General features: G+C 40.9%; 1 protein-coding gene across 3 annotated transcripts in view; it reads left to right on the plus strand.

Moving 5' to 3' along the window:
• bcorl1 (BCL6 corepressor like 1) overlaps positions 1-22,369 on the plus strand; it is a 28,284-nt gene extending 5,915 nt beyond the window's left edge. For 2 of the 3 annotated variants that reach the window (XM_015006048.2, XM_015006046.2), the window contains exons 2-12: positions 6,463-6,546; positions 6,646-9,195; positions 9,435-9,567; positions 10,533-10,982; positions 14,951-15,138; positions 15,318-15,584; positions 15,670-15,836; positions 16,845-16,990; positions 18,509-18,586; positions 19,865-20,039; positions 20,849-22,369. In XM_015006048.2, the coding sequence (XP_014861534.2) occupies positions 6,541-6,546; positions 6,646-9,195; positions 9,435-9,567; positions 10,533-10,982; positions 14,951-15,138; positions 15,318-15,584; positions 15,670-15,836; positions 16,845-16,990; positions 18,509-18,586; positions 19,865-20,039; positions 20,849-21,185 (4,497 nt within the window). In that variant the 5' untranslated portion in view covers positions 6,463-6,540 and the 3' untranslated portion in view covers positions 21,186-22,369. The remainder of the gene's footprint in view (positions 1-6,462; positions 6,547-6,645; positions 9,196-9,434; positions 9,568-10,532; positions 10,983-14,950; positions 15,139-15,317; positions 15,585-15,669; positions 15,837-16,844; positions 16,991-18,508; positions 18,587-19,864; positions 20,040-20,848) is intronic. The other variant, XM_015006050.2, reaches the window with a different exon arrangement.
• Positions 22,370-23,818: the final 1,449 nt, after the last annotated feature.

Here is a 23,818-nt window from a genome sequence, read left to right on the forward strand (position 1 = left end):
GCAGATTTCACCATTCAATCTTTTTATATGTAATATTAGACATTGTTCAACTTATTCGGCCCACTTACCTGTGCCCACCCCGGATATAGGTCCAGTGACCAAGATCCTGAAGTTCAGCGAGAACAAAAGTAATTTTGCAATGTCTTCATTTCTTAACATTGCTCAGCCCTAAGCATCATGAATAATTAGTGAGTAGGTTATTGTCAGCAATGGTTTGAAATTGATTTGGGCGTTTGAATTATGTCCATAGACGACCATTTTCACACCTATCTGTTGAAGGCAGCGTGTTTTTCTCTGAAATGTTTGATACTCTGCTGCGTACGTTTACATGCATTTATTCTTGCATAAGGGTTCATTAGTAGGGATGTAATGCAATGAGGATGACCATTTAAAGCCCTTGTTGGCCTGAAAATGTCACCAAGGCAGGACCTCAACATTTATTCAAACTTGAATAAGATGCATGTTGCAGAAAAGGTAGGAGCGTGGCGTACACAGTACCGTTCAGTATTGTTCTTATCCTTTAAACTTTGACGCATTTTTCCAGATTACCGCCTCAAATTTTAATGAATTTTCTGTGATTTTATTTGGGAGACCAACACAAAGTAGTCCCTGATAATTGAGTGGAAGGAAATTATAAAACTTTAAGAATAAACCTTAAAAAAAATCTGAAAAATGTTGCGTATGTATTTGGTCCCTTTTAGGGTGTATTTCCACCAGACCTATTTAGTTGGCTTTAATCGCCCTGTTTGATCCACTTTAATTGAGCTACGCTCCAGAAGCAGGAAGCAGACAATAACGCAGGGCATTCTGGGTAAATACAACCAAACAGAGAAATGGCTCATGGTCTTCTGTCAAAGCCAAAACAGAAATCATACAACTGCTAAAATCCAACGCCACTCCATTTGTCTACATTTCATAAAGAAAGAAGTTGTGTTTAGCGTCTTCTTCAGAGGTTTTTGTGACATTTTCTTCAGTGGTTCTTGGTGCAGCGCCCCCACAGGCGAGGAGGGGAACAGGTTTTTAAAAGGGTTTGGATCATCTGACACAGAGCAAATCGAACCAGCTAAAAATGTAACAAATGTTGCAATTTTGGTTCCCTCTTGAAAATCAGTGTAAGTTTTTTTTTTTTTTTTTTTTTTTTTTTTTAATAACATCTTTGAGCAAACATGAAGACCAAGGGACACAACTGACAGGCCAGGGAGAAAGTTGTGGATAAGTTTAAAGGGTTAAGTTTTGAATCATACCCCAAGCTTTGAACATTTCACAGAGAGCAGCTTTGAGAGGGCAGTACATCCATCCATCAGACTGAGCAAGAGCGGCATCAAACAGAGAACAGCTTAGAGTCCCATGGTAACTCCTGAGGAACTGCAGAAATCCACAGCTCAGATGGAACAATCTGTTGGTCGATCACCCCACAAATCTGGCTTTTATGGAAGAGGTGCAAGAAGAAAGGGATGGCTGAAGGAAAGCCTAGAAACATCCCATTTAAAGAGACAATGAAAAACAGAAGAAATAAAGATTCAGTCAGATGAGATCAAAGTTAAACTTTTATGCCTTTCATGCAAAATGTTACATGTGGAAAGAACTGACACGGAGCAGGACATTCCCTGGGTGAAACATGGTGGTGACAGCATCATGCTTTTCCTCAGCAGGGACAGAAATCGGGTCAGGTTTGATGGGAAGATGTGGCCCTTTTCCAGTGGCACCTTCTCAACTTGGTTTTCCACCAGTAACGGTTCTGTGGTACCATCCCCTTTTTTAGAGCCACTTCGCTGGGTTTCAGACTGAAAACACAGAAAACCATCACTGATTGGCTTGTTGCAATAATCTGACCCAACATTTGTGAAAACTCACTCAGAGCCACAGACTGACAAGAGTGTTCAACATGGCTTCCTTCTCCTCCAATGTTGTATTGCACTACGTTTTGGACTCCCAGGCTGTCAAAATACACGTCAACCCCACCCGCTAGAGCTCTTACTCAATTGTAATGGAAAACCACCAGAACTGTGTGGAGTTGAGTTTTGCTGCTAGGTGCTGGTGGAAAAGGGTCAGTGGATGGAGTTAAATACACAGACGTACCGGAGGGAAACCTGTTGTAGGCTGTAAAAGACTTGAGGCTGTGGCAGAGGTTCAGCCAGAGCAACGATGGAATGATTTCATGTCTTAGAACCGGCCAATCTGAAAATCTGCAGCCGGACTTTAAAATGGGTGTTCACAGATTTCATCCAGTCTGAATGAGCTAGAGCTATTTTGTTCAAGAACAAAGGCAGAAAGGTCAGTCTCTACATGTGCAAGCTGGTAGAAAAATACCCTAAAAGGCAGTGAAAGGAGTTTTCTATAAAATATTAATAATTCTGGGCGGCTGAATACATATGTATGTGGCACTTTTCAGCTTTTGATTTGCAAACATTTAGAAAATATTGTTTTTTTCTGCTTCACAATGCTTAGTGTTCTGTGTTGTTTTAACACATACAAGTTACTAAAGTTTGTGGAAATTTTTTTAAAAAATTGAAGGGTGTGGATAATTCTTTAAAGGCATTGTATAACTTTCTAAGACATTGTGCAGCGGGTTTGCATTTTAGTAGATTTTTTTAGTTAGTTTTAGTCTCGCTGATGTCTTCAGTGGTGTGTGAGCTACCTGTGTATTTTACAGCAGTGATCTGTCAGTATCATTGATTTATTTTGGGATTCGGTATTCTGCAAAATGCTACTGTGCTTTAACCTACAGACTTTATTGTCCAAAAATGATTTAATGCATTTATTTTAAATTGGATTGGTTTTCCAAATCACGTCTCCGTGACAACTGTGTGCTGACATTTCCTTGAAATTCTAAAAATCTTTTAATTATGTTATGTGTCATAGGTGATGTAATTAGTCTATTACTCTGGAAAAGCAATTGTTGCTTGCCCAGAGTAATGACAGGTTAGACATTACTCAGTAGTCCAGCTGGTGGCTTTAACAAATATGGTGTTTAAACCAAAAGAATGTAACAGATGTACTATTCGAATTTACTTTTTAATTTAGGTTAAATGTGTTTTTTCTAAATGCATATCTTTAAAATAAGGATTAAGGAATATAAAGTTATTTGGCAACATTTGCCAGATAAATGTGTGTTTATGTGCCGGTAGTACATTTCTAAATACATTTCTGACATGTAGTTTTTGTTTTCTTCTGTTTTTATTTTTTTTTTGTCAGACGTGTTCAAACTTTAATGTCAGATAAAGACAAGCAGAGTAAACACAAAATGCAGATTTCAAACGATTTCATTAATTAAGGTGGGAAAAGTTGTCCAAACCATTCATTCACCTGTGAAAAAGTAATTGCCTACTTGTTAAATCATGATTTAACTCTGATTAACCCTTCGCAACCTCTTCACAAAAGAACCCAGAATAACATCCAAAGCGCTGCAGGCCTCATTTGCATCAGGTACAGTCGGTGTTTATGGATCAACAGCAAGAAAGAGACTGGGCAAAAACAGCTTCTGATCCAAGATGAAAGCAATAAAAACACAAAGATCCACCACACATTTGACTTAAAAATATCTCATTGATCCCCAAAAACCCGTGACTAATGAGACAAAGGGAAACGTTTTAGAGGAATTTGCCAAAAAGTGGTATTTCCATAAAGCAACGTTTAATCTTCAGGGAAATATGGTGGTGGAAGTATCATGACCTTTACTGCTCCAGGTTCTGGTAGAGTTGCTGTAATTGATTAAACCATGATTTTTTTCTCTCTCCCTTTCTCTTAGAAAATGAAGGTAAAAGCCATCAGTCTGTGATGTTCAGGTCGCAAACACCTGGGTTATGCAGCAGGACAATGGCTCATAAAACAAAAAGAAGGCCTAGTTAAAGTCTGGACTTAAATTTGATTTAGATGCTAAAGCCTCTCGTGCTTGAAAACCTTCCGATTTGGCTGAATCAGTCATAATTTGAAAGCTAACGAGACTATGTTCACACAGCAGCTGAATGCGACCAAAATGCACATTCTTAGCCCTCGTGTGACCCAAACACGACTTTTTCCGATTTGTGCTACTTTCATGTGATACTAAGTTGGATATGCATCGGATTGCGTCTGTCGTCAGAACTGTCACATTCATTTAATTCAACTTTTACGTCACTAATGAGAGACATGCATTGTAATTTTGCACCAGAAGAAGCCAGACGCTGTAAATCCAGACACAAACAACGGCTGAAAATTATAATGATGAAATTATGAAAGAAGTCTGTGTCAGGGAAACGCATCACATCACAATCCCACCACTCTTGGCACCGACTACGCATCCAAACAGACTTCTCTGCAGAAGTTAATGTTCCACAAAACGCCGTTGCTTTTAGCTGTGCTTTCTTTTTGTTAGCTTTGTTTTGTGTGTTGTTATGGTGTTGTGACAATCCTGTCGGCTCCCTTTGCTGAATAAACCGATCCATAGATCGTAAACAACGTGCTGCTGTGTGATGTCAACGTTCTTCTTCTGCTCATGCGAATCGCTTTGGGGTCGTAAACTGTTCACATAGAAGTGAAGCAAAAAAATCAGTAGTGCCTGAAGACCTACTGTGTAAACGTGGAAATATTTCCTTTGCTTTGATATTGTTTTATCTGAAGAGTGATTAAAAAAGGAAAAACAGAAGCAATCTGCTGTGGACAAATGCTTAGGAAATTCAACCCTCTGTGGTTTATTTTCTTCCTGTGGAAATCTTGTTCCTTTTTTATGTTGTCTAATGTTCTAGTCAATTTATATTTGTTACTCTGCTGCTGAAAGGAGGGCTGTTGGACTGATTTAAATATCTCTTTTGATTTTCAACACAAACAGATCATTAGCGGTAAAGCTAGTCAGCAAAGTTAGGCAGAAAAGCCTCAGCATGATGGCAAAGAGGTGATGTGGTTGTTGTTGGCTATTTGCGTGACTCATAGTCTCCTCATGTTGCAACAAGTGCATTAGCTCTAACTTCAAATATTTTCCTAAAAAGAGTAGTTCCCTTTCGAAATTGATAGTCGGACTAAGACAAAGGAAAACCTCACCCAAAACGCTCTCTGGGCCTTTTTGATTGTGCTGTGAATGCTATGTGATCCGACTGCAAACGGTCCACTATGTGAGTTCATACCTGCGTTTAAAATCTGTCCCAGACCCAAGTCTCCTGACCTGGTGACAATTTGTGATCAGCTGTTCAACCAACATGACTTCAGCTCATCTCCTGATGTTACTCCTAAACCACAAACACATTTAGCCACCTGAGCTAAACCGTTATTCAGACATGAACACTGAAACACTCAGCTGCTTTCCACCAGATGCAATGTGAGATAAGAAAATGAGTCGAAAGAAGTGGCAATTATAGAGTTCATTGCTGATGCAAGGCACACACATTTAGGTTTGACACCCTTAAATTATTTTTTTTTTCTTAACTCAGCTGTGCTGAAGTCCTTATACATGACAGACAAATAGTCTTGTGATAAATTTAATGAAAATAGGTTTTGCACTCTGGCAGCTCTGGAAAAAATTAAGAGACCACTGTAAAATGATCAGTTTCTCTGATTTTACTCTTTATAGGTTTATGTTTTAGTAAAATGAACATTGTTCTTTTATTCTATGAACTATTGACAACATATCTCCGAGATTCCAAGCAACAATTTAGTATTTATTTGTAGAAAATGAAAGCAGCGCTTTCAGACCTCAAATAATGCAAAGAAAACAAGTTTATATTCATTTAGAAACAACAAACTAATGTTTTAACCCTGGAAGAGTTCAGAAATCAATATTTGGTGGAATAACCAGGAGGTTTTAATGGGGTTCAGGGCAGTGGGCTCTTGGAGGTGAGGGAGCTAGATAATTCAGTTCAGTAAAAACAACAAAATAATCACACCCAAAAACCAAGAAATCTTGATAATTTTTCAGATTATTGTGGTGAGATTGTGGTGATAATTTTATTGTCAAGTCAGAGTGTAGTTTTTTGAGTGTTCCTACGAATCCATTCAGGTCATTACCACAACATCATTACATATGAGCTACTTTCTGCAGTACATTCAGCTTTATTGGTTCTCTTGAAATCTTGCTTTCTCTTGCTCTCTCACAGCCTGGATGAACTGGAGACATATTTCAATATGCAGTTGAAAACTTCTTGCATCTTTGTGTTTCTTCTGACTTTATGTTAAGGTCTCCATTGATGCCAGTTCCTACTTCACTCAGTAACAGCATCTGTACTAAGGAGTGTTGTTGTATTGTCCCTTTAGTGCTTAGATTTGCCTGATCTTTCCAGGGTACGCGAATGGCCCCGGAGCCGCACTTTTGACACCACTGGTTTGAGTGCAGTCAGGTGGATATTAGTGCGAGAGCTAAAAGGGAGCCCTGTATTTAGTAGTTTACACTTGGGATCAGATCAACCTGTTTGCTTCTGGCTTTCTCAGATTTAAGTAAAAACAGAACAGCGCAATGTCAGAATCATAACTTGTTCTTTCCTGTGTGTTCTGCAGCATATTGCTTTGTTTTAAAGAAGGTCATATTGACTGGCTGAGCTCCCACCTGAGGCATGTTTTGCTAGAGAAACACCTATGCAGGTACTTGTTTTCCTTCTGTTGAAGTTAGATCACTTGATTAGAGCAATTTGTCCTCTTATCCTCTTAACCCTGGTCTCATTAACCTCTGTCATTACCCAGGTGGAATCTACACTAATGAATGTAGGGGATGGAGGCCCGGTGAGCAGAGAGATCAGTGCTCTGACTAAAACATCCACTAGTATGGTGGGAAATCCCCCGCAGGCGCTAACCCCTGAGTTTAGAGGAGATGCGAACCTCAGTCAGCAAAATAAGACCACTCCAACAAAAGACTGTAAGGCCTTAAAAGCCTGCCTGGACTCTAGCAACTGCAACCATATTCTGGAAAATCCGCTGCCTCAACAGCCTAATAATGCACCAATGTCCAGCCCGGTTCTGGCCAGTTCAGAGAAGGGAACAGACAAACGGACAGACACCCCGAAAGTCAGAGCTGATGGGTCTGGGGTCTTCCCCTCTCCTCAGTGGTCAAGTGGTGTAAAAGCCGGCCGGGAGGACGCTCTCAACCCGTGTCACAGCAATGTGACATCTAGTAAAAAATCACACCCACAAACGCAGTCTCTGCAAAGTCTCGCTCCAGGGTTTCAGTGCTCTGCCATGTTCAAACCAGCCCAGCCCGTTGCCTTTATCCCCTCCTCTAATTTCTCCCCTCAGCTTTGTAAAATCACTCTTCCACCAGCGTTGGGTCAAATCACAGCGTTGAGAGATGCCACAAGCAGTCAGTTTCAGAAAGAACTTCAGCCTCAGGGCTCAGGTGTTGGAGGCAAATCTCTCCTGCGGACTTACCCCTACTCATTGTCCGTGGGCCGAGCTCCAGACAAGAAAGCAGCTGGATCAAACCTAAAGCTCAAACCCAACCACTCGTCAAGCAAGACTACCAAATCTTTAGGAGAGCCTAAATCTTTAGCCTCTGTGGTATGCTCACCAGCTATTACACTACCATTGCAGCATCCATCATTAACTTCAGCAGCACCCACCCACTACACCTTGTCTCCGACCGCTGCCATCTGCTGCGGGTCTGCACTGGCCGGCATCACCTCCCAAAGTCGGCTCCTGAACCATCTGGAAAAAGCCAACAGCATAGACAAGACAGCCATGGGTGCTGTTAACGCTATGCCCCCCTCTGCTGCAGAAAACCACTCTGCTTGCTCCAACGAACAAAGAGACGTACCTCTCGATTTGTCCGCTAAATCAAAACGTCTGAAATGCGTAGGCGACGCACCGGTTTCTGCGGTCGAGCCTCATGGCGAGTCCAGTCCGAGAGACTTTCTGAACGCAAAGAGGACTCATTCTACAGCTTACTGCTCAAACACACAGTATCCAGTTTTACCGAACTCCCACAGGAACGGATCGCATCAAAAGCAGTTGAGTCAGACTCAGAATCACCAGATTACAGAGTCCAAACCGACGTGGGGGAAGGGATCTGCACAGGAGTCCATTAAAAGTATCCCTGGTACGTATGTAGGCGTGGCGAGCCCCATACTGGCTTCCACCCTAAGAGGCAAAGATGGAAAGGGGACCTTTGCTGATGAATTACAGAGCTTTGCAAAGCAAGAGTTTATATCCATCATTGACCAAGGAGAACATCTGGCATCAGGAGGGAAGAAGCCATCCTGTCTGGTGAAGGGGAACCAACACGCTCAAAGCGGGAAGCACGTTAAAAACACCAGCACGGCCTTATCCAAGAACTGTCCCACTAAAGGAGCTCTGTCGGCCGCCCTGTTGAGCTCCACTAACGCTGGAAGTCAAAAGAAATGTGGCCCCAACAAAGCAACTGGGCCGTACTCTGCTGCTGCCGTCAGTCCGACCTGGCAGCCGCCGTCCCTTCTTCCTCACCAGAGAAAAAACCCTCAAGGATCAACAAAGACAAAAGGCTCCACCGTCGCAGAGGGGTCCAAGTTCAAGAGCCCGTCCAAACCCGAGGAGAACAAGTGGGAGAGAATGAAGTCTCCCCTGTCCAACCTTGCTTCCATTGTGAAGCAACAAGGTCTTGAAACGACAGCGCACACAAATGAGGGGAGCACTCAAGCATCACCTGGCGCATTGAGAAAATCCGATGTTCTGAATCCACTCGGTGAGAGCAAAGACGTCCAATCTAAGCATGGTACTACTTTCGAATACCCCCCTTACTGGCCTGTGGAGAAATGGCCGTCTCAAGGAGAATCCACTCAAGTTACAAAAAGGCACGAGATGTTGAATGCTGCTGAACTTTCAGAAAATAACACCACCGTTCACAGCACACAGCACGCAAAGCACGGCTCCTCCAACCCCACTGGTCAGACTCATCTGTTTGGGAGCAATGCATCAACAAATGGGGGCAGGATGGAGAGCAAACTGGCCCAGGTGTTAGAAGGGGAGATATCAAGGAAAGAAAGTGGGACATCAAACGGTGCTGCGGGTGAAAAATTGGAGGGCATGGTTGCATCCATCCTTACAGGCCAGCGTAGAGGTGGGAGTGACGTGTTGGAGAAAACCGCAAACGGTACCAAAGAGGAGTCGCCGACCAAAGCAAAAGCAGCTGCTATCAAACAAAAGAAGAGCAGTCCTAAGAAGCCAGCGAAGGAGAAGCCAGCAGCAGACCCAGCGAAGAAGGCTGCGGGGAAGAAAAAGCAAGACAAAGAGAAGACACCAGTGAAGGTTCCTGTGAATAAAAAGGTACATTTTGTTGATGCCTTGCAGATCTTTAGTTTAATATCCATTTTGGAGCGACAAGGGTGATAAAATAACACATATAAAGGTTCTCATGAGCTGATGAGGTGGTCAGAGCTCAATTTCATGAACCAGGCCTGTGATTGATTACTTCTAGGGCTTTATTTTGAGTTAGCTTTCTTTACTTTACCAAGAAAGTTTGTGATCAATAGCATCCTGTTTAATGTGTCCCCTGTGAATTTCAGCAGAAGAAACAATCTGCACCTGCACTGGAGCAGAATCTGTCGAAAGGAGGGCTTTCCCCTCAGAGTAAAGAGCCGAATCCAAAGGACAAGATCGGTTTCAACGAGGCTGAGCACGCCGCACGGAACAAAACAGGTACGGCCTGTTTTCACGGCTCGTACGGGTGCTTGAAATCCTTGAAAATGCTTAAATCAGTTCAGTGTTTTCAAGATTTGGAAACTGCACTACAAAACGCCACAGTAGCCTAACGCTTGATTAAAAACCTAAATTTGGAAAACTTTATGTGCAGTTGAAACCAGATGTTTTCATACAAAGACACAGACACATTTATTTTTCACTACCTGAAATAAATCAGACTTTTGGTCTGTTGGAATTTCCAAACTTATTTCTGTTGGTTAAATGCCAGAAAACTTAGTCTGAACGTTTTTTAGATTTTAGAGGGAGTTTTTTTTTTTAACTTTGTTTACTGTGTTTGAGCAATTAATTTGAGTAAAACGGTCACAATTTGGTTGTTTCAATGCAATGACGATTACTTTTTCCTAATTTCTCAATGGCTTATTGATCTGTGTAATTGAAATAAAGTTGTCTTTTATATGCTAAACCACATTATTGAAATTGGTAATTTTTTTTGTTTAATTAGTGTTTTGTTCTCAGACCAGTGAGGTGTATGAGGTTTCAAAATAAAAAATCTTTATTCTTACATTTTAGTTTTCCTAGAATACTATCACAAAACCATTAATTACAGTCACAAATGGTATCATATATTCTGGAACTGAAACCGACTTTTCTGAGTTCATTTGTTTTGTTTCCAAAGCATGGTGCTGGAAAAGTTTGAAAACTTACCTTGAAAATGCTTGAGAAGTGCTTGAATTTTACTGTGGGGAAAAATATACAAACCCTGTTTTGTGAGGCATTTACTGCCTTTAAAGCGCTCCCAGCTTATGTGCGTTTGTGGCATTTATCATAGATTTAATTATGCTTTCCATTGTAGTGTTAGCGCAGTCACTTTAAGCAGTTTCTTGTTTCTTTCAATTCATTTTCTTCATATTTACATGCATAAAATCTGAACTACCAATCAGATCTTATTTTGTCTATTACAGATAAAAGCAGTCCTGTCAGTGCAGACGCCTCTGTGTCCCCCAACAACTCCACCGCATCCAACAAAGAACCAGAAGCGGCAGAATCCTCCTTCCCACGACTGAGGAGAGGACAGCGACGGGCCGACGATGCTCGACTTGACCTCTGGGGGTTTGCAACGCCGTCCCCTCCGCCCCCGCTGCCCAAAGACGTGTCTCCATCGCCGCCTTCGACGCCCAGCCAGCCGGCTCGCCGTCCGAGAGGCAGGCCCCGATCGAACGCGTTGCCTGAACGAGCGATTGAGGGGAAGGTCAAAACGGCCGGCGCTGAGGCTGACACGCCCCCACACAAGAAACGTCGGCGATGTTCCAGTAAGAAGTATGAGACTGGGGAATACATCACTGAGAAGGACAAGCTGGAGGAGGGCGAGCAGCTGGGAGACGTTCTGAGGCCGGACGCCGAAACGCCAGCAGGTAACACAGAACAGCTCCAGTTTGGTTTCAGAGTTTAAAGGTAGATTCATCTGTCTACTCACCTATTTGTCTGTTGTCCATCCACCTGTTTGGCGTTTTTTAACCATTTATGTGATTCATCCTTAAAAAGTCTTAAATGTATGTATCTAAAGTTAAAGCATTGAAATGTCTTAAATTTATTTAAAAATGTGAGTTAGCCTTAAATACGTGAATGACAGGTCTTAAATTTTGTCGTGGCAGGACTGTTTAATATCCTATATGTGCTTTATTTTTCTTGTGGGACTTTTCTGTCAGGCAAATGTTTGAATCACCCGCAATCATTATCATTACGTCCTCTGACTTGAGGCGGTTGCGGCTAACGCTAACTAGCTACTAATAGTTAGCTAGCTAGCTTTTATGCATCTATCATGGGTAAAGTGTAATTTTATCGCTTGTTGGCAGGACAACTATCAGCTTCAACATTCATCTTCAGTTTTAAAGTAATATAAAGATTAGGACATAATACTGAATGAATGATGTTATTTAAAATGGGACAATGCAGGAGAGATTTACTGTACCAGGTTATTGCTATTAAGGCTAATTTCCAACTTTAGCCCCCAAAACTTAAAAAATGAATGAATGAATGAATGAATGAATGCAAGCACACCCTCCCAAAGACCAATAAGCTTTAAGTTCAAATATTTAACACTGGAACTGGAAGACATTTTAAATATCCAAAATAAATAAAAAGAAACAACAAATAAAATGGATACTGAAGTCTCTGTAAACAAAATTACCCTCCAAAAAAGAGGCTAGTTGAGACCAGAGCACCGAAATGAATACTTCGGTGCTCAATAGATAAAAATATCTATTGAGGAGTTTAACAAATAAGCTAAAATAAAAAGAACTCCAGAAATCTGAGGGGAAAAGATTTGACTTTCTGACATGAAATGTTTTGGAAAAGGAGTCGGAGTTTTAAAACCTTTATGATTGGTACAACTGAAGGAAAACAAAGTAAATCTGAAGTACAAAGGTAGTCACAGAGCAGTGTGTAATGTTATTGGCATATTAAACAGTGGCAACAAAATACTCAGCTTGACACGTCATAGTTTAGCCTGTAAGAGCTTCGTTTTAAAACCGTTGTTGTGCATTCATCCTTTTCTTTGGCAGTAGGGAGTTATTTAAATCATTTCAACTTGTTTGCTTGTGGCAAGTGTTTGTCATTGTCTGACGTTTCATAGGTTAAGTGATTATTCATAAAAAAACATTGTGTATCAGGGTGAATCACTGCTGAAAAAGTTATGAATAATTGTGTAAAGATTGTAAATCTATTTACAGAGAGAAATATGAAATTGCTCCTTTAAAAGCAGCAGAAAGAAACTATTTTTAGAACATGACGTTGGTGCTCGTTTTAGTCATTCTGAGTTTTTACACAATTCCTGCTTCTGCTTTTATCCAAATAATTTTTTTTTCTTTTTATCTCCAGTTTAGTTGGCGTTTCGATTGTTGTCACTTCTTCTCTAACACATGAATCCCTTAACTTATATGCAGTTCTGGAAAGAGACTTTGTTTCTCGTTTGTTAAGTTTCTATAGATGATGCCCCTTTATGAGATCTTTTAGCCTGCTTCATGTCGTCAGGCAGGTTCTATTTAGTTGACGAATCTTGGGGCAAAATCTTAACTTGGAAAATGCATTTTATATTTACTTTATCTAGGTGTATTATAAGCCTGGCGGGCCACCAGGCTGAGCTTTGTTTGTTTGTTTATTTTAGTTTTTTATTTATTTATATATATATATATATATATATATATATATATATATATATATATATATATATATATATATATATATATATTTGCCTTTTATAAGATAGAGGCCACCTGGACCACCAGACATGGTAGGTTTTCTGGGGCAAACTCTGTTGTCTGATATTAAAATTTGTTTAACGATCTGAAGATTTTACTGACCAAAACAAAAACAATCAGAATAAATCTGATGGCAGCAGCACCGTAACGTCTTTATCTTCTTAAGGATATGCTGTGAAAATGGCTGCTTGTTTTATAAATTATGTCTAGACAAATAAAACATTTAAGAAGCAGAGAACTAGAACAGCTGGTTCACCTGAGAATTTCCTTCAGCAACTTGAGTCCACAGATGAAGCAGGAGGAAGAGGAGGAGGCAGACATCTTTCACTTCCTCTTCTCTCCTGATTGATCAGTATCCTGATTGATTAGCTCTATACCAATAACCCAAATCAGTCAGACAGACGGACTTGCAGAAGTTGAATAAATAGCAGGTATATTTGTGTTGTTTTGCCTATTAGACCATTTTGTCAGTGATTCCTGCAGACAGGCTGCTTCTCACAGCAGGGGGGCGTTTTCAGTGCAACACCAGCAGACCACATAGGAAGCTGAGCAGACTATTGCACAAACTTTACAAAGAACAGCATCATACTTACCAGAGGAAATAATACAGGGATGATTTACTTAGATATTTTTTTTTTTTAGTTTCAGTTAGCCTTTAATAAACTGAAACAGAGATGATTTAGTTCAGTTCAAAAATATTTAATTAGTCCCAAAGGGAAGTTAAATATTGTAACTCATATCATCCAGATATCTTCAAAGAGTCTTTGTGGATGGTCATGCTGTGGGCAGGATGGCTCTCCAGTAGCAGACAGTCTTCCAGCGGTCTCAGTAGACCTCTAACTGAAGACTGTTGACAGTCATGTTATGCTAACAGCTCATTTACCAGAGACCATATTTCACAGTAACGTGTCTTGTTGACACCATCAGTTGTAAGCAAGCACTGCTAATCCACCTCCTTTGCTTTTGCTTCTCTTTAAATCTCCGTCTGACCGTTTTGTTATAAAGCAGAGAGACGTTGGAGTAGGGGATATGAGCCGTTATGATCGAGGGCTTGAACTTCCTCACCTCTCTCTGCTCTGCATCCCTTTCAGCTCCTCTGGGATTTTATGTCATAGTTCATTATTAGAGGTTTTGAGATGCTAATCAGCTGCTCCCAGGTCCAAAAACGTTGTTGCCACGGTTACGCATAACAACAACTGTCCTCAAGTAAATTAAAAGTAAGAGCAAAAATCCTTAGAGCTGCACAGCGTTCAAAACATGAAAATATATTAACAATAAACTTTATCAAATCTAGTAGATTATAATTTACATGAATATTAAAATTTTATTTTTTCTTGGCATAATGGAAACAATCAAATTGACTTAATAAATCAGCCTAATTCAGTTGTCTTTGAGCTCAAATGTGTTGCCATCAGTACCCAGTTTGAACTTTACACTGTTAACGCGCAAAAATCCCCCCCAAAAAAACAAAAACAAGTTAAAACAATTCATGTTCCTTTTAACACACAAATATGACTAAATAAACAAACAACCAAAGAAGAACAACAAGCACAGACAGTCCATGTTGCCAGATTGAGAGGCTTTGCTGCTGGTCTAACCCAGAATAAATGGTTGAATAAATGTTGAAGGTTTCCAAGTCGAGTCACTGGGTGAACATGCTGAGGTCCATCTGACAAAATGTAAAGGTGCTCTGGGAGTTAAAGACGCGACCTTTAGCTGGAGGGGGGCTAAAGGTCACATCCCAGATGGAGTTTTCTGTGGTTACCCTGTTAGGTGGATTATTGGTTATGACTTGATTTAGGAGTGTCGCTGTCTTTGCTCCTCCATTTTCCTGCTGAGCTTTGATCACATCAGCTGTTTGTGGAATAGATTATTTTGTAATTCAACGATGGGATTTTTTTGCCTTTTTTTCATGCCCCATTAAACCAATGAGATTTTATGTAATATAGGAAAACAAAGGAGTGCAGCAGGAAAGTGTTTGTGAATTTCTAACAATTTTATCAATAAAGACCTGAAAGGGAATCAATAAAGGGATGAAATATGAACACCTTCGCAGGGCGCCTCACGTTTGGCTGTAGCTTGGTGGTAGCTTCTGCATAACTTTTAATCAATCCTGTCTGCAGACGCGCATAGGGATCGGTGTCCGAGTCCGGCTGCCCCCAGCCCAAAGCCCCCTCCCCCACCCAAACCCTCATACACTCGCTCCGGATCCATCCGCTACCAGGAGAGCGAGGAGTCCGAGTGCAGCAACAAGCCTTCTGGAAAAAGGAAGTTCAAAAGCAAACACCTCAGTGACAGTGATGAGCCCAAGGTACGCTCCTGATCCTTCACCCCAGGTTGCAGCACATTTCTAATCATGTACAGTTCTGAAAATATGTAAGATTACACTGCCCCCCTGTGGCCAGATGACACGCTGTTCTCCACAGATATGGGATCAGCTGGGACAGTAAGCAGCCACATGAATGGTAAACACCCAACTCTCTTCTTTAGAGTAAGACCAAGCGCAGCAGCTCAGGGAAACGCGGCTCCTCCCTCCCGCTGGACGACGACGGCACTGATGCAAAACCACAACCCACGCCTCTGCCAACTCCAAAAAGTTTTCCATCTTCTCCGACCGTCAAGAAAAGCTCCTCAGGAAGAAGCAGCGGTTCCGACTCGTCTCCCAAGAGGCCGGTTCCTCCTGAGGTCCGCCGACTCATCGTGAATAAAAACGCTGGAGAAACTCTGCTGCAGCGCGCCTCACGCCTCGGCTACCAGGTAAACCGCCGTCGCTGCGATCCGATTGGTTTGTTACTCCGAAACCAGAGACGTTCTGAAAGTCTGTCTGTCCTCTGCTGGGCAGGACGTGGTCCAGTACTGTCTGGACAAGGACATCAGGGAGGTGAATCGGCGGGACAACGCAGGCTACACGGCTCTTCATGAGGCGTCCTCACGAGGTTGGACTCAGATCGTCCAGATCCTCCTGAAACACGGAGCCGACGTCAACTGCAGCGCTCAGGATGGAACGAGGTGGGTTTAAGAGCAACCAGTTACATTTACTGGAGAGATTTTATTTTCTACCCACTGAATGATAAACATGTTTTAACCAAAAGTTCACCAGACACAGCAGTTTTTCTTAAAGTTTCATAAGTTTTCTATTGGAAGCTGAAACGATTAATCGTGATTAATTGAATACTAGTCAACTAATTTAGTAATCGATTAATCATTAACTGGAGTGTACGGTCAAAAACATCATATTCAGAGCAGTAAATAAGCCAAAACCGTTCATATTTTACAGTTAAGATATAATCACACTTGTCTTTAAATATGTTTGACCCCAAACTCCTCAAGTGGCCCAGTTTTAAATTCACCTGGTTCAAATTTACTAAAGATTGCTATTGTTGCATAAAATATTTATTTTCTTATTTAAAAAAGGAACTTAATTTTTTATTTGTATCTTTTAATCTATTTCTACTGTTGCATAAAAAAGGCTTAAGTAGCTAAATAAAAAGATGTGCAGAATGTTCCTATTTTTTATCAAATTAAATTAATCACCAGATTAATCAATCTAGTGAATAATTACTAAATCAAATTACTGAATCCTTAATTTAAAAAAATGATTTGGAAAACATTTTCTTTTGCCTGATTTTGTTATTTTGTATTTGCCTTATTTATAGGAATTATTTTCATTTTTGTCTTTAAATCACCAACATTTTTACATAACTTTATACTTTGGGCCGTCCGATTACGTATTTTTTTAATATTAATGATCAATGTTTTGATCAGTATCTCAGTACTTTAGCTGCCTTTTTACCAAATACTTTTTTACTCTTGAGTAATTTTTTGGACGACTACTACTTACTTTTACCCGAGTGAAAATATGTTAAATTGTTGCTACTCTGATGGTGATTTGTGGTCATGAATGTATGAAGTATAATTAGCTTTTTACCAGATGAGCTCAGGGCAGGTTTTTGATTTGGTGTCGTTTGTTACCTTGCAGACTTCCTGAAACCCACCTGTGTGTGTTTCTCCCTTTAGGCCACTTCATGATGCAGTAGCCAGCGACAACCTGCCAATAGTTTGGCTTCTGCTGAACCACGGAGCCGACCCGACGCTGGCGACTTATTCTGGCCACACGCCGGTCAAACTGGCGCACAGTCCGAGCATGAAGACCTTCCTCACAGGTACCGACGCCGTTTCTGCCAGAAGTCGACTCACAGCAGCAATATTTAACCAGAGAGCTGTTTACACGCTAGCAAGGATCTCATGAAGCCAACTGAAAGTAAACGAAACATGAATAATTGATGATGTGTTTTTCCAAGAGTGAAAGTGTCAACACATTAATAAACACTGTGCCCACTTCTCATTTGGCACGGCGAGGCGGATTAACAGCTGCTGCTGGGTCCACCGTCTCCTTCAGAGCAGGACAATAACTGTTGTCAAACGCGCTGCTCGTCCTGCTGCTGGGACTCTGCAGCCGTCCCGACGCCGAACATGACAAGCAGTGATTATAGTGACGAAGTAACCAATCAGGAACAGACGAGCCGACTTTATAAAAAGCCGAGATGACTCGGTTGTTTTTGTTTGTTTCTGGATCGCTAGCCTTATTCATCCAGGATTTACAGAAAGATATCTTCACAACAACCATTAAAGATAAATATTTATACACACAGTTCAAAACAGCCCTCTCTACACCGTAAGAAGACTTTTTTCCAAAAAAAAATTAGAATATTGTTTTATAGCAGGTTTCTGAAACACTGTCAGCATTTTTATTAGTTTATCAGAAGCAACAGCTGATGCAGCGTTTTCTGTTCAGCATTCAGCTGCAGCTCTTAAAATGTCTTTCTGTTTTATAATCTTAATATGGTGCTCTAAGGATGCTCTGAGCAGGCAGTGTGCACAAAGTCCAGATTCTGTGTTTTTCACTGGTCAACCCAGATTTTTTGTATTCTATTTCAATGTATAGTTGTATTTCAATTGTGAAATTCTGTTATGAACTAGAGGAAGACATGCTGTATCTAGTTGTGGAGGTGAATGTTGCGATAACGACATGATCAGGTGTTCTGGGCGTCTTTAAATTTGTGTTTCAAAAATTAAGGCCTTGAAACATTTCTTTTTCTTTTTTTTAAGGTAAGTTAGCTTTAAATCACAGGTCTTAAATTATGTCATGGTAGCAGTATCTAATCTTGTATATTCTGTGTAGTTTAAAAATAAAAATCTTGCAGGACTCTTCTGTCAGGCAACATGTAGAGTTGCACTCAGACATCTTCATTTTGTTCTCTGATTTGAGGCAATTGAAGCTACTGCTAACTAGCTGCTAATATACTTTAGCTAGCTTGCTAGGTTTTTTTTTTGCATCTGACACAGGTCAGTTAAAATTTATAGCCAGTTTGCTGGACTTCTCCATTAAATCACTTCTGCTGCTAATCCATACGATGCTCAGTGCATCTTGTGCAAAAACAAGTTTGGCACTCCGGGGCTTAAGTTTGTGGAGAGCCTCACAAAATATGAGATGTCATTCTGCACATTTGTATTCTGATACAGGTCTTAAGTTTCATTCATAATGCCCTTAAGAAGGTCTTTAAAAGTCTTAAATCTGAGTTGGTGAAACCTGCAGAACTCCCCTCAGCTTGTTTCCGTCTGTTGATGTTCAAACTGCCACTGAATATTGATGCAGTGTACTTTATTACTTTATTTTCCAGAGTATTTCTCAGACCTAGAAGGCCGCAGTGAAAAGGATTCCAGTTTACCCTGGGATTTCTACAGCAGCTCGCTGTTTGGTAAGAAACCTCTTCACAGATCTGTCTGCAAATGAAGCTCATGTTCATCATTTACAAAATCAGTCAGAAAAAACTGTGACTAGATTTAGCTGTCCTCGAGGTGAGCACTTTCGCAGGTTATTTTGACTAACGGGTGAGTTGTTGCAGAGCAAACTGAAGGCTGGACTCATCATTAACCATGACAGTGTTTGTGATTGTGAAGTTTTAAATTTTATTACCTGTTCTTTCTTATATTGAGGATTTTATTTCAGGGAAAGTCGACTGTAGTTTTCATACCAGGAAACATTAGGACTGGATAATAAATCCAAAACAGTATATATCACAATAAACACACGATCAATATCAATAGTTAATCCATCTGATAGAATATTCAATATTTAGAAATTCACTGACCTCTGATCCAGAACCGCACAGCATTCTGGGAGATGTAGGCAGAAGAAAGGCTGTAGCTGCTCAACCTCTCACTGCTAAGCAGAGCATGTTGAGTGGAATCGGCTCACTCACTCTTTGGTTACCTAGCAACTCACTCTTTGGTTACCTAGCAACAACTTGTTGAGTAACTGGCACAGCAGCAGTTTAATGTTTCACCACGGCGCCTCATAACCACTTGAAAATAAAAAATCAACAGCTTGTAGTGGAAAGTGAAATAAAATAAAATATTCTACCAGTGTGGCAGTATTTCAGATATTTAAAATGGAAAAAGAATCAATGATTATTGATATCGACTGATATGAAACTCTTATATCGTGTTTTTCAGCCCCAGGAGACATAAATAACTTCTCTAATAATATCAACATCCATCCATGATTTATATCTTATGGAGTAAAGTTTGAGCTGCTCCTCGCCGTTTTATCTGCGCTGTGACAGCTGCTGTTGTTCTTTAATCCAGTAATTATTTAATTTTAAAATTATATTCTCCTTCTCTAATTTCTCGGTTTGTGTCCAGCCTGCTAATCCTCACATCTGCTTGTTTTACTTGTAGACTAAACTTTTACAACAGCTTTTAGTGTTTAGGTTGCACGGTTAAGTCATGATTATTTTTAAGTCCCTCAAATCTAACTGGGTTTCAGTTTTTAATATGAAATTATTGATGTTTTAGGGAGATTTGTTCTGTTGTATTTTCCCTCTGCATGTAGCTGTGAGGGTTCAGCATTTCCTTTCAATAAACTGTGATTGGTGAGGTCGGACTGACCACTAGGGGGCGTCCAGACCTCGTGTTTTGCCGCCAGCTGGATATTGTCTCTATTTCCTCTGACCTCTGTTGACTTCGCTGTGCAGAAACGGACCAGGAGCCGTGCTGGGACTTCCTGCTGTCTGAGGAGAACCAAGAGCCGGAGGAGGAGAACAGAGATGCGAAGCCGGAGAGGGACTCGGACAAAGACTGTCTCCTGTTTGAGTTCTCATCGGAGCCGCTGTTACCCTGCTACCATGTTCAGGTTTCACTGACACAGGGGTGAGTTCAAAACGACGTTACCGAGACAAAGCAATGTAGAGAACTGATGAGAAAACCCGTGGAAGGTTTTTAATCTACATTCAGAGCACTCATTTGGATCTGAATAATTTAAAAACATGTTTATTTCCAGCCTTTATTCCATAGTCTGACATGTTCCTCACAGTCTGTTGTTGGGCAGCCTTCACAATGTTTAAATATCTGAAACAAACCGATCAATTTATTAATTAATCAATGACCTTTTGTACAGAACCACAGCAACACAAACCACTTTATATGTGAAGCAATACAAACAACAAAACAGCCTGAAAAGAGATAAAAAATAAAAAAAACAGTAAGTCTGTTAAAGTTACACCACAAAGGATAAGAAGAAAAAAGAAATGATTGTAAATGCTAAAAACATCTTAAATCGCCTATAAGTCACCTATAACTAGGGAAATATAGGTGATGTCACAGTTGCTAGGCAACATGAGTTACGCTGAGGCGGGGCGGAGACAGTGGGTGGAGGCTAGACCTGTCCGGAGTTACAGCTTTTCTCCTCTGGTCTTCGTTTATTCGTAGTCTTTGAAGAACCCGATCTACGTAGACCATCAGAAGAACCCGGTCTCCGTAGACCGGGTTCTTCAAAGGATGCAGACTGAATTCAGCTAATGTCTGAAGAAACGACTTCTTCACTAAACAAAATGAATCCAGATAATGAATAAACAGGTTTTGACAAACTATACTATGTTAAAATAAACCCTGTTCCAGACAGGCTGCTGCAGACGTCTTGGCTGACGCGAGGCGTTTGTTTTGTTCTTCCTCCCTGGCAGCTTCTGTAACTGGTTCCTGCTGACGGACGTCCTGAAGCGGCTGAAGATGTCGGCGCGGATCTTCCGGGCCCGTTACCCTCATTTCGAGGTCGTGAGTTTGTCCCAAGCCGAGCTCTGGAGGCAGGTCTCTGTCAGCCAGGTCGGCTTCCCCCAGAAACGCGGCGCCGGCGATGATGATGAGGAGGAGGAGGAGGACGAAGAGGGTCCGGTGGAGCTGGTATGCTGCGTGCCGGAGCTGCAGAGACTGCTGGGCTCGTCCGTTCACATCCTACCGGAGGAAGACGAGGAAGAGGAGGAGGAGACGCCGGCTCCCACAGCCAAGTGTCGGAGCCGATAGCCCCCCCGTCCGCCCCGCGTTTCCATGGAAACAGCAGGAAGCCTCTCCGTCCGGCGGGACTGACCCCCGTGACAGCCCCAACCCTCGACCTTTGACCTCACACACAGGAGTGGTCAATGCAGGAAAGCAGCTTTCAGGTTCTTATCTTTAGGTATATTTGAATACACAAGAAACTTTTTTACTGATCCGTGTGTACATGGTTGTGTAAATGTATATCAGGGTGAACACATTTGGTTACATAAATGAGTTGCCGTGGCGATGAGCCGGCGAATTTTTCCGGTCTTTCAGTTTAGCATTTAGGAGACGACCCGAGGCTTTTATTTTGAAGGACTCGAGGGAGAGAAGAAACCGTGGCACATATTGAGACACATTTCCGCTTCGCTCCACTCGGTCGCCATCATGGACAGACAGACCGCCATGAATCGAACGACATCATCGGTCGCCATCATGGACAGACAGACCGCCATGAATCGAACGACATCATCGGTCGCCATCATGGACAGACAGACCGCCATGAATCGAACGACATCATCGGTCGCCATCATGGACAGACAGACCGCCATGAATCGAACGACATCATCGGTCGCCACGTTGAGAGTTTGTTTACAGAACCAGGCAGATTCATTCATCATGAACTGTTACAGAACCGCGGCGGTCCAGAGACGCCCGCCCGACCGACTGCAGCCACGACCCGACCCGACCCAAACCCCCCACAGTGTTTCCAGATCCCAGAGTGCTTTGTGTTGGAGCTCCACTGTTTGTTGTGCTTAATTTAATAGTCATTAATATATTTGAACTGTTGTGTATCTGAGGAGCCGGTGTGTGAGGAGACGCCTCCATGGTTGGTGCTTCTTTCTGAAATGTTCTCACTAAGGATCCCTTTACTCTGAGATTACTCTCCCTCCTTCAGAACCAGTGTTTCAAAAACAGCTAAAGTACAGTTTTATTGTACTGGTGCTAAAAATAGAGTTTTGTGTTGACAATCAACGAAGTTTCTTTCTTTTCTTTTTTTTGTTTTTTGCTTTGACGTCACAAACTAATAAAAGATATTTAAGGTGTAAAGGAAAGTTTAGTTTAGCTGAGGGGAAGCGGGACGCAGCTAGACTGAAGGAGATCCTGGAAGAGGATTTTATCTGATTCTTTTATAAGAAATCAAGCAGAATAAAGCATGATTGTGAATCATAGTTTGTCTCTGTTTTTGTTGTCAGTGGGTTGTTCAGATTAGGGATACAGCTAATAATTATAGAGTTTTATCAATTTACTCACAATTAATTGATTAATTTGATTAATAGTTTCAGCTCGTGTTCAGACTGAAGCTGAAGACTCGACTTTAATGAAATTCTTTATGGTTTAAACTCCTCAGAAGTAATTTTTCAAAGAAACTAAAATAAATATCTTTATTGTTGGACTTATGTCTATAGATTTAATAATTTAAAGCAAAACGGTTTTTTTAATTGAAAATGTTTATTTTATTGATTTTTTTTTTAATTAAAATGTTAATTTCAGACACTGTAAATAACTCGATTAATAATTTAAATCGAGTCCCTTAACTTAAAAAAACACAAAAGGAGGACATGTCTGAACTAAAAATGAATGTGACTGCTGCGGTGAGATTGGATTTATGTTCTCCACTAGAGGGCGCCACAGACAGCAGCTCAGTTCACTGAAGACCTGAACAATCCTGTTTTATTGGTGTTACGTCACTGCAACGTGCGGCTGCTCATGAAACCTCACGATCTTCTGATAAAACACATTAAATCTGAGTTTTATGCCGGACAGCTGCAGTTCAGACACAAAGAAGAGACGAGATTTAACTCAGGGGAAAGCAGAGAAAAGTTAAAAAGGTTCAAATGTAACTGATTATAGCTGACTTAAGATTGCATAACAATGTCATCAGATGGAGAGAAAAAAGTAAAATTATGTATAAAGTCATTTTATTAAATATATACAAATATCTTCAAAATAAATTAAGGCAGTAGAAAGTTTAATAATATTACTCATTAAAAGTAATTATTAAAAGTAAAAGTATCATTACTCATGTAAACCGCAATACTTCAAAGTAATATTACTCAAGTAAATTTAGTATTGTTAAAAGTATCTTAATATGTAAAAGTAGTGGTACTTCATAAAAATATTACTCAAGTAAAAGTAATTAAGTATTAAAAGTAAAGGTATCTTAATAATAAAGTTACTCAAATAAAAGTAACAATACGGCATAATAATAGTAAAAGTATAATGTAGGAAAACCACTCCAAATAGTAATTTTTTTCCAAAAAAGTTATTCGAGTTCATTGTAACTAAGTAAATGTATCTAGTTACTAACCACTTTTACTAAATAAACAAACTTAAAATTCATATTAAAGCGCTTAAATCGCATTAGAAGCATGTTTGAACTGGTTTCACTGGAGTTTCTCCAGTTTAAATGCGATGATTCATGCTCTGCCACCAGTATGTCCGCCATATGCATCCCAGTGTGACCGGAGCGGGGCAGCGATGCCAGCCGCCGCCCCTGGCAGGGCCTCCGGGTCCAGATGGTCCCGCCTGCCGGGAGGTTACTGCCGTTCAGGCTGCGACCAGTTCGCCCTGTTCCGTCTGATAAGCTTTATTTACAAAGGAAGATCAGATACTTTGGG

Source organism: Poecilia mexicana, unplaced genomic scaffold, assembly GCF_051168715.1.
Source record: "Poecilia mexicana isolate PSO_F unplaced genomic scaffold, ASM5116871v1 scaffold_10, whole genome shotgun sequence".
Taxonomy (NCBI): domain Eukaryota; kingdom Metazoa; phylum Chordata; class Actinopteri; order Cyprinodontiformes; family Poeciliidae; genus Poecilia; species Poecilia mexicana.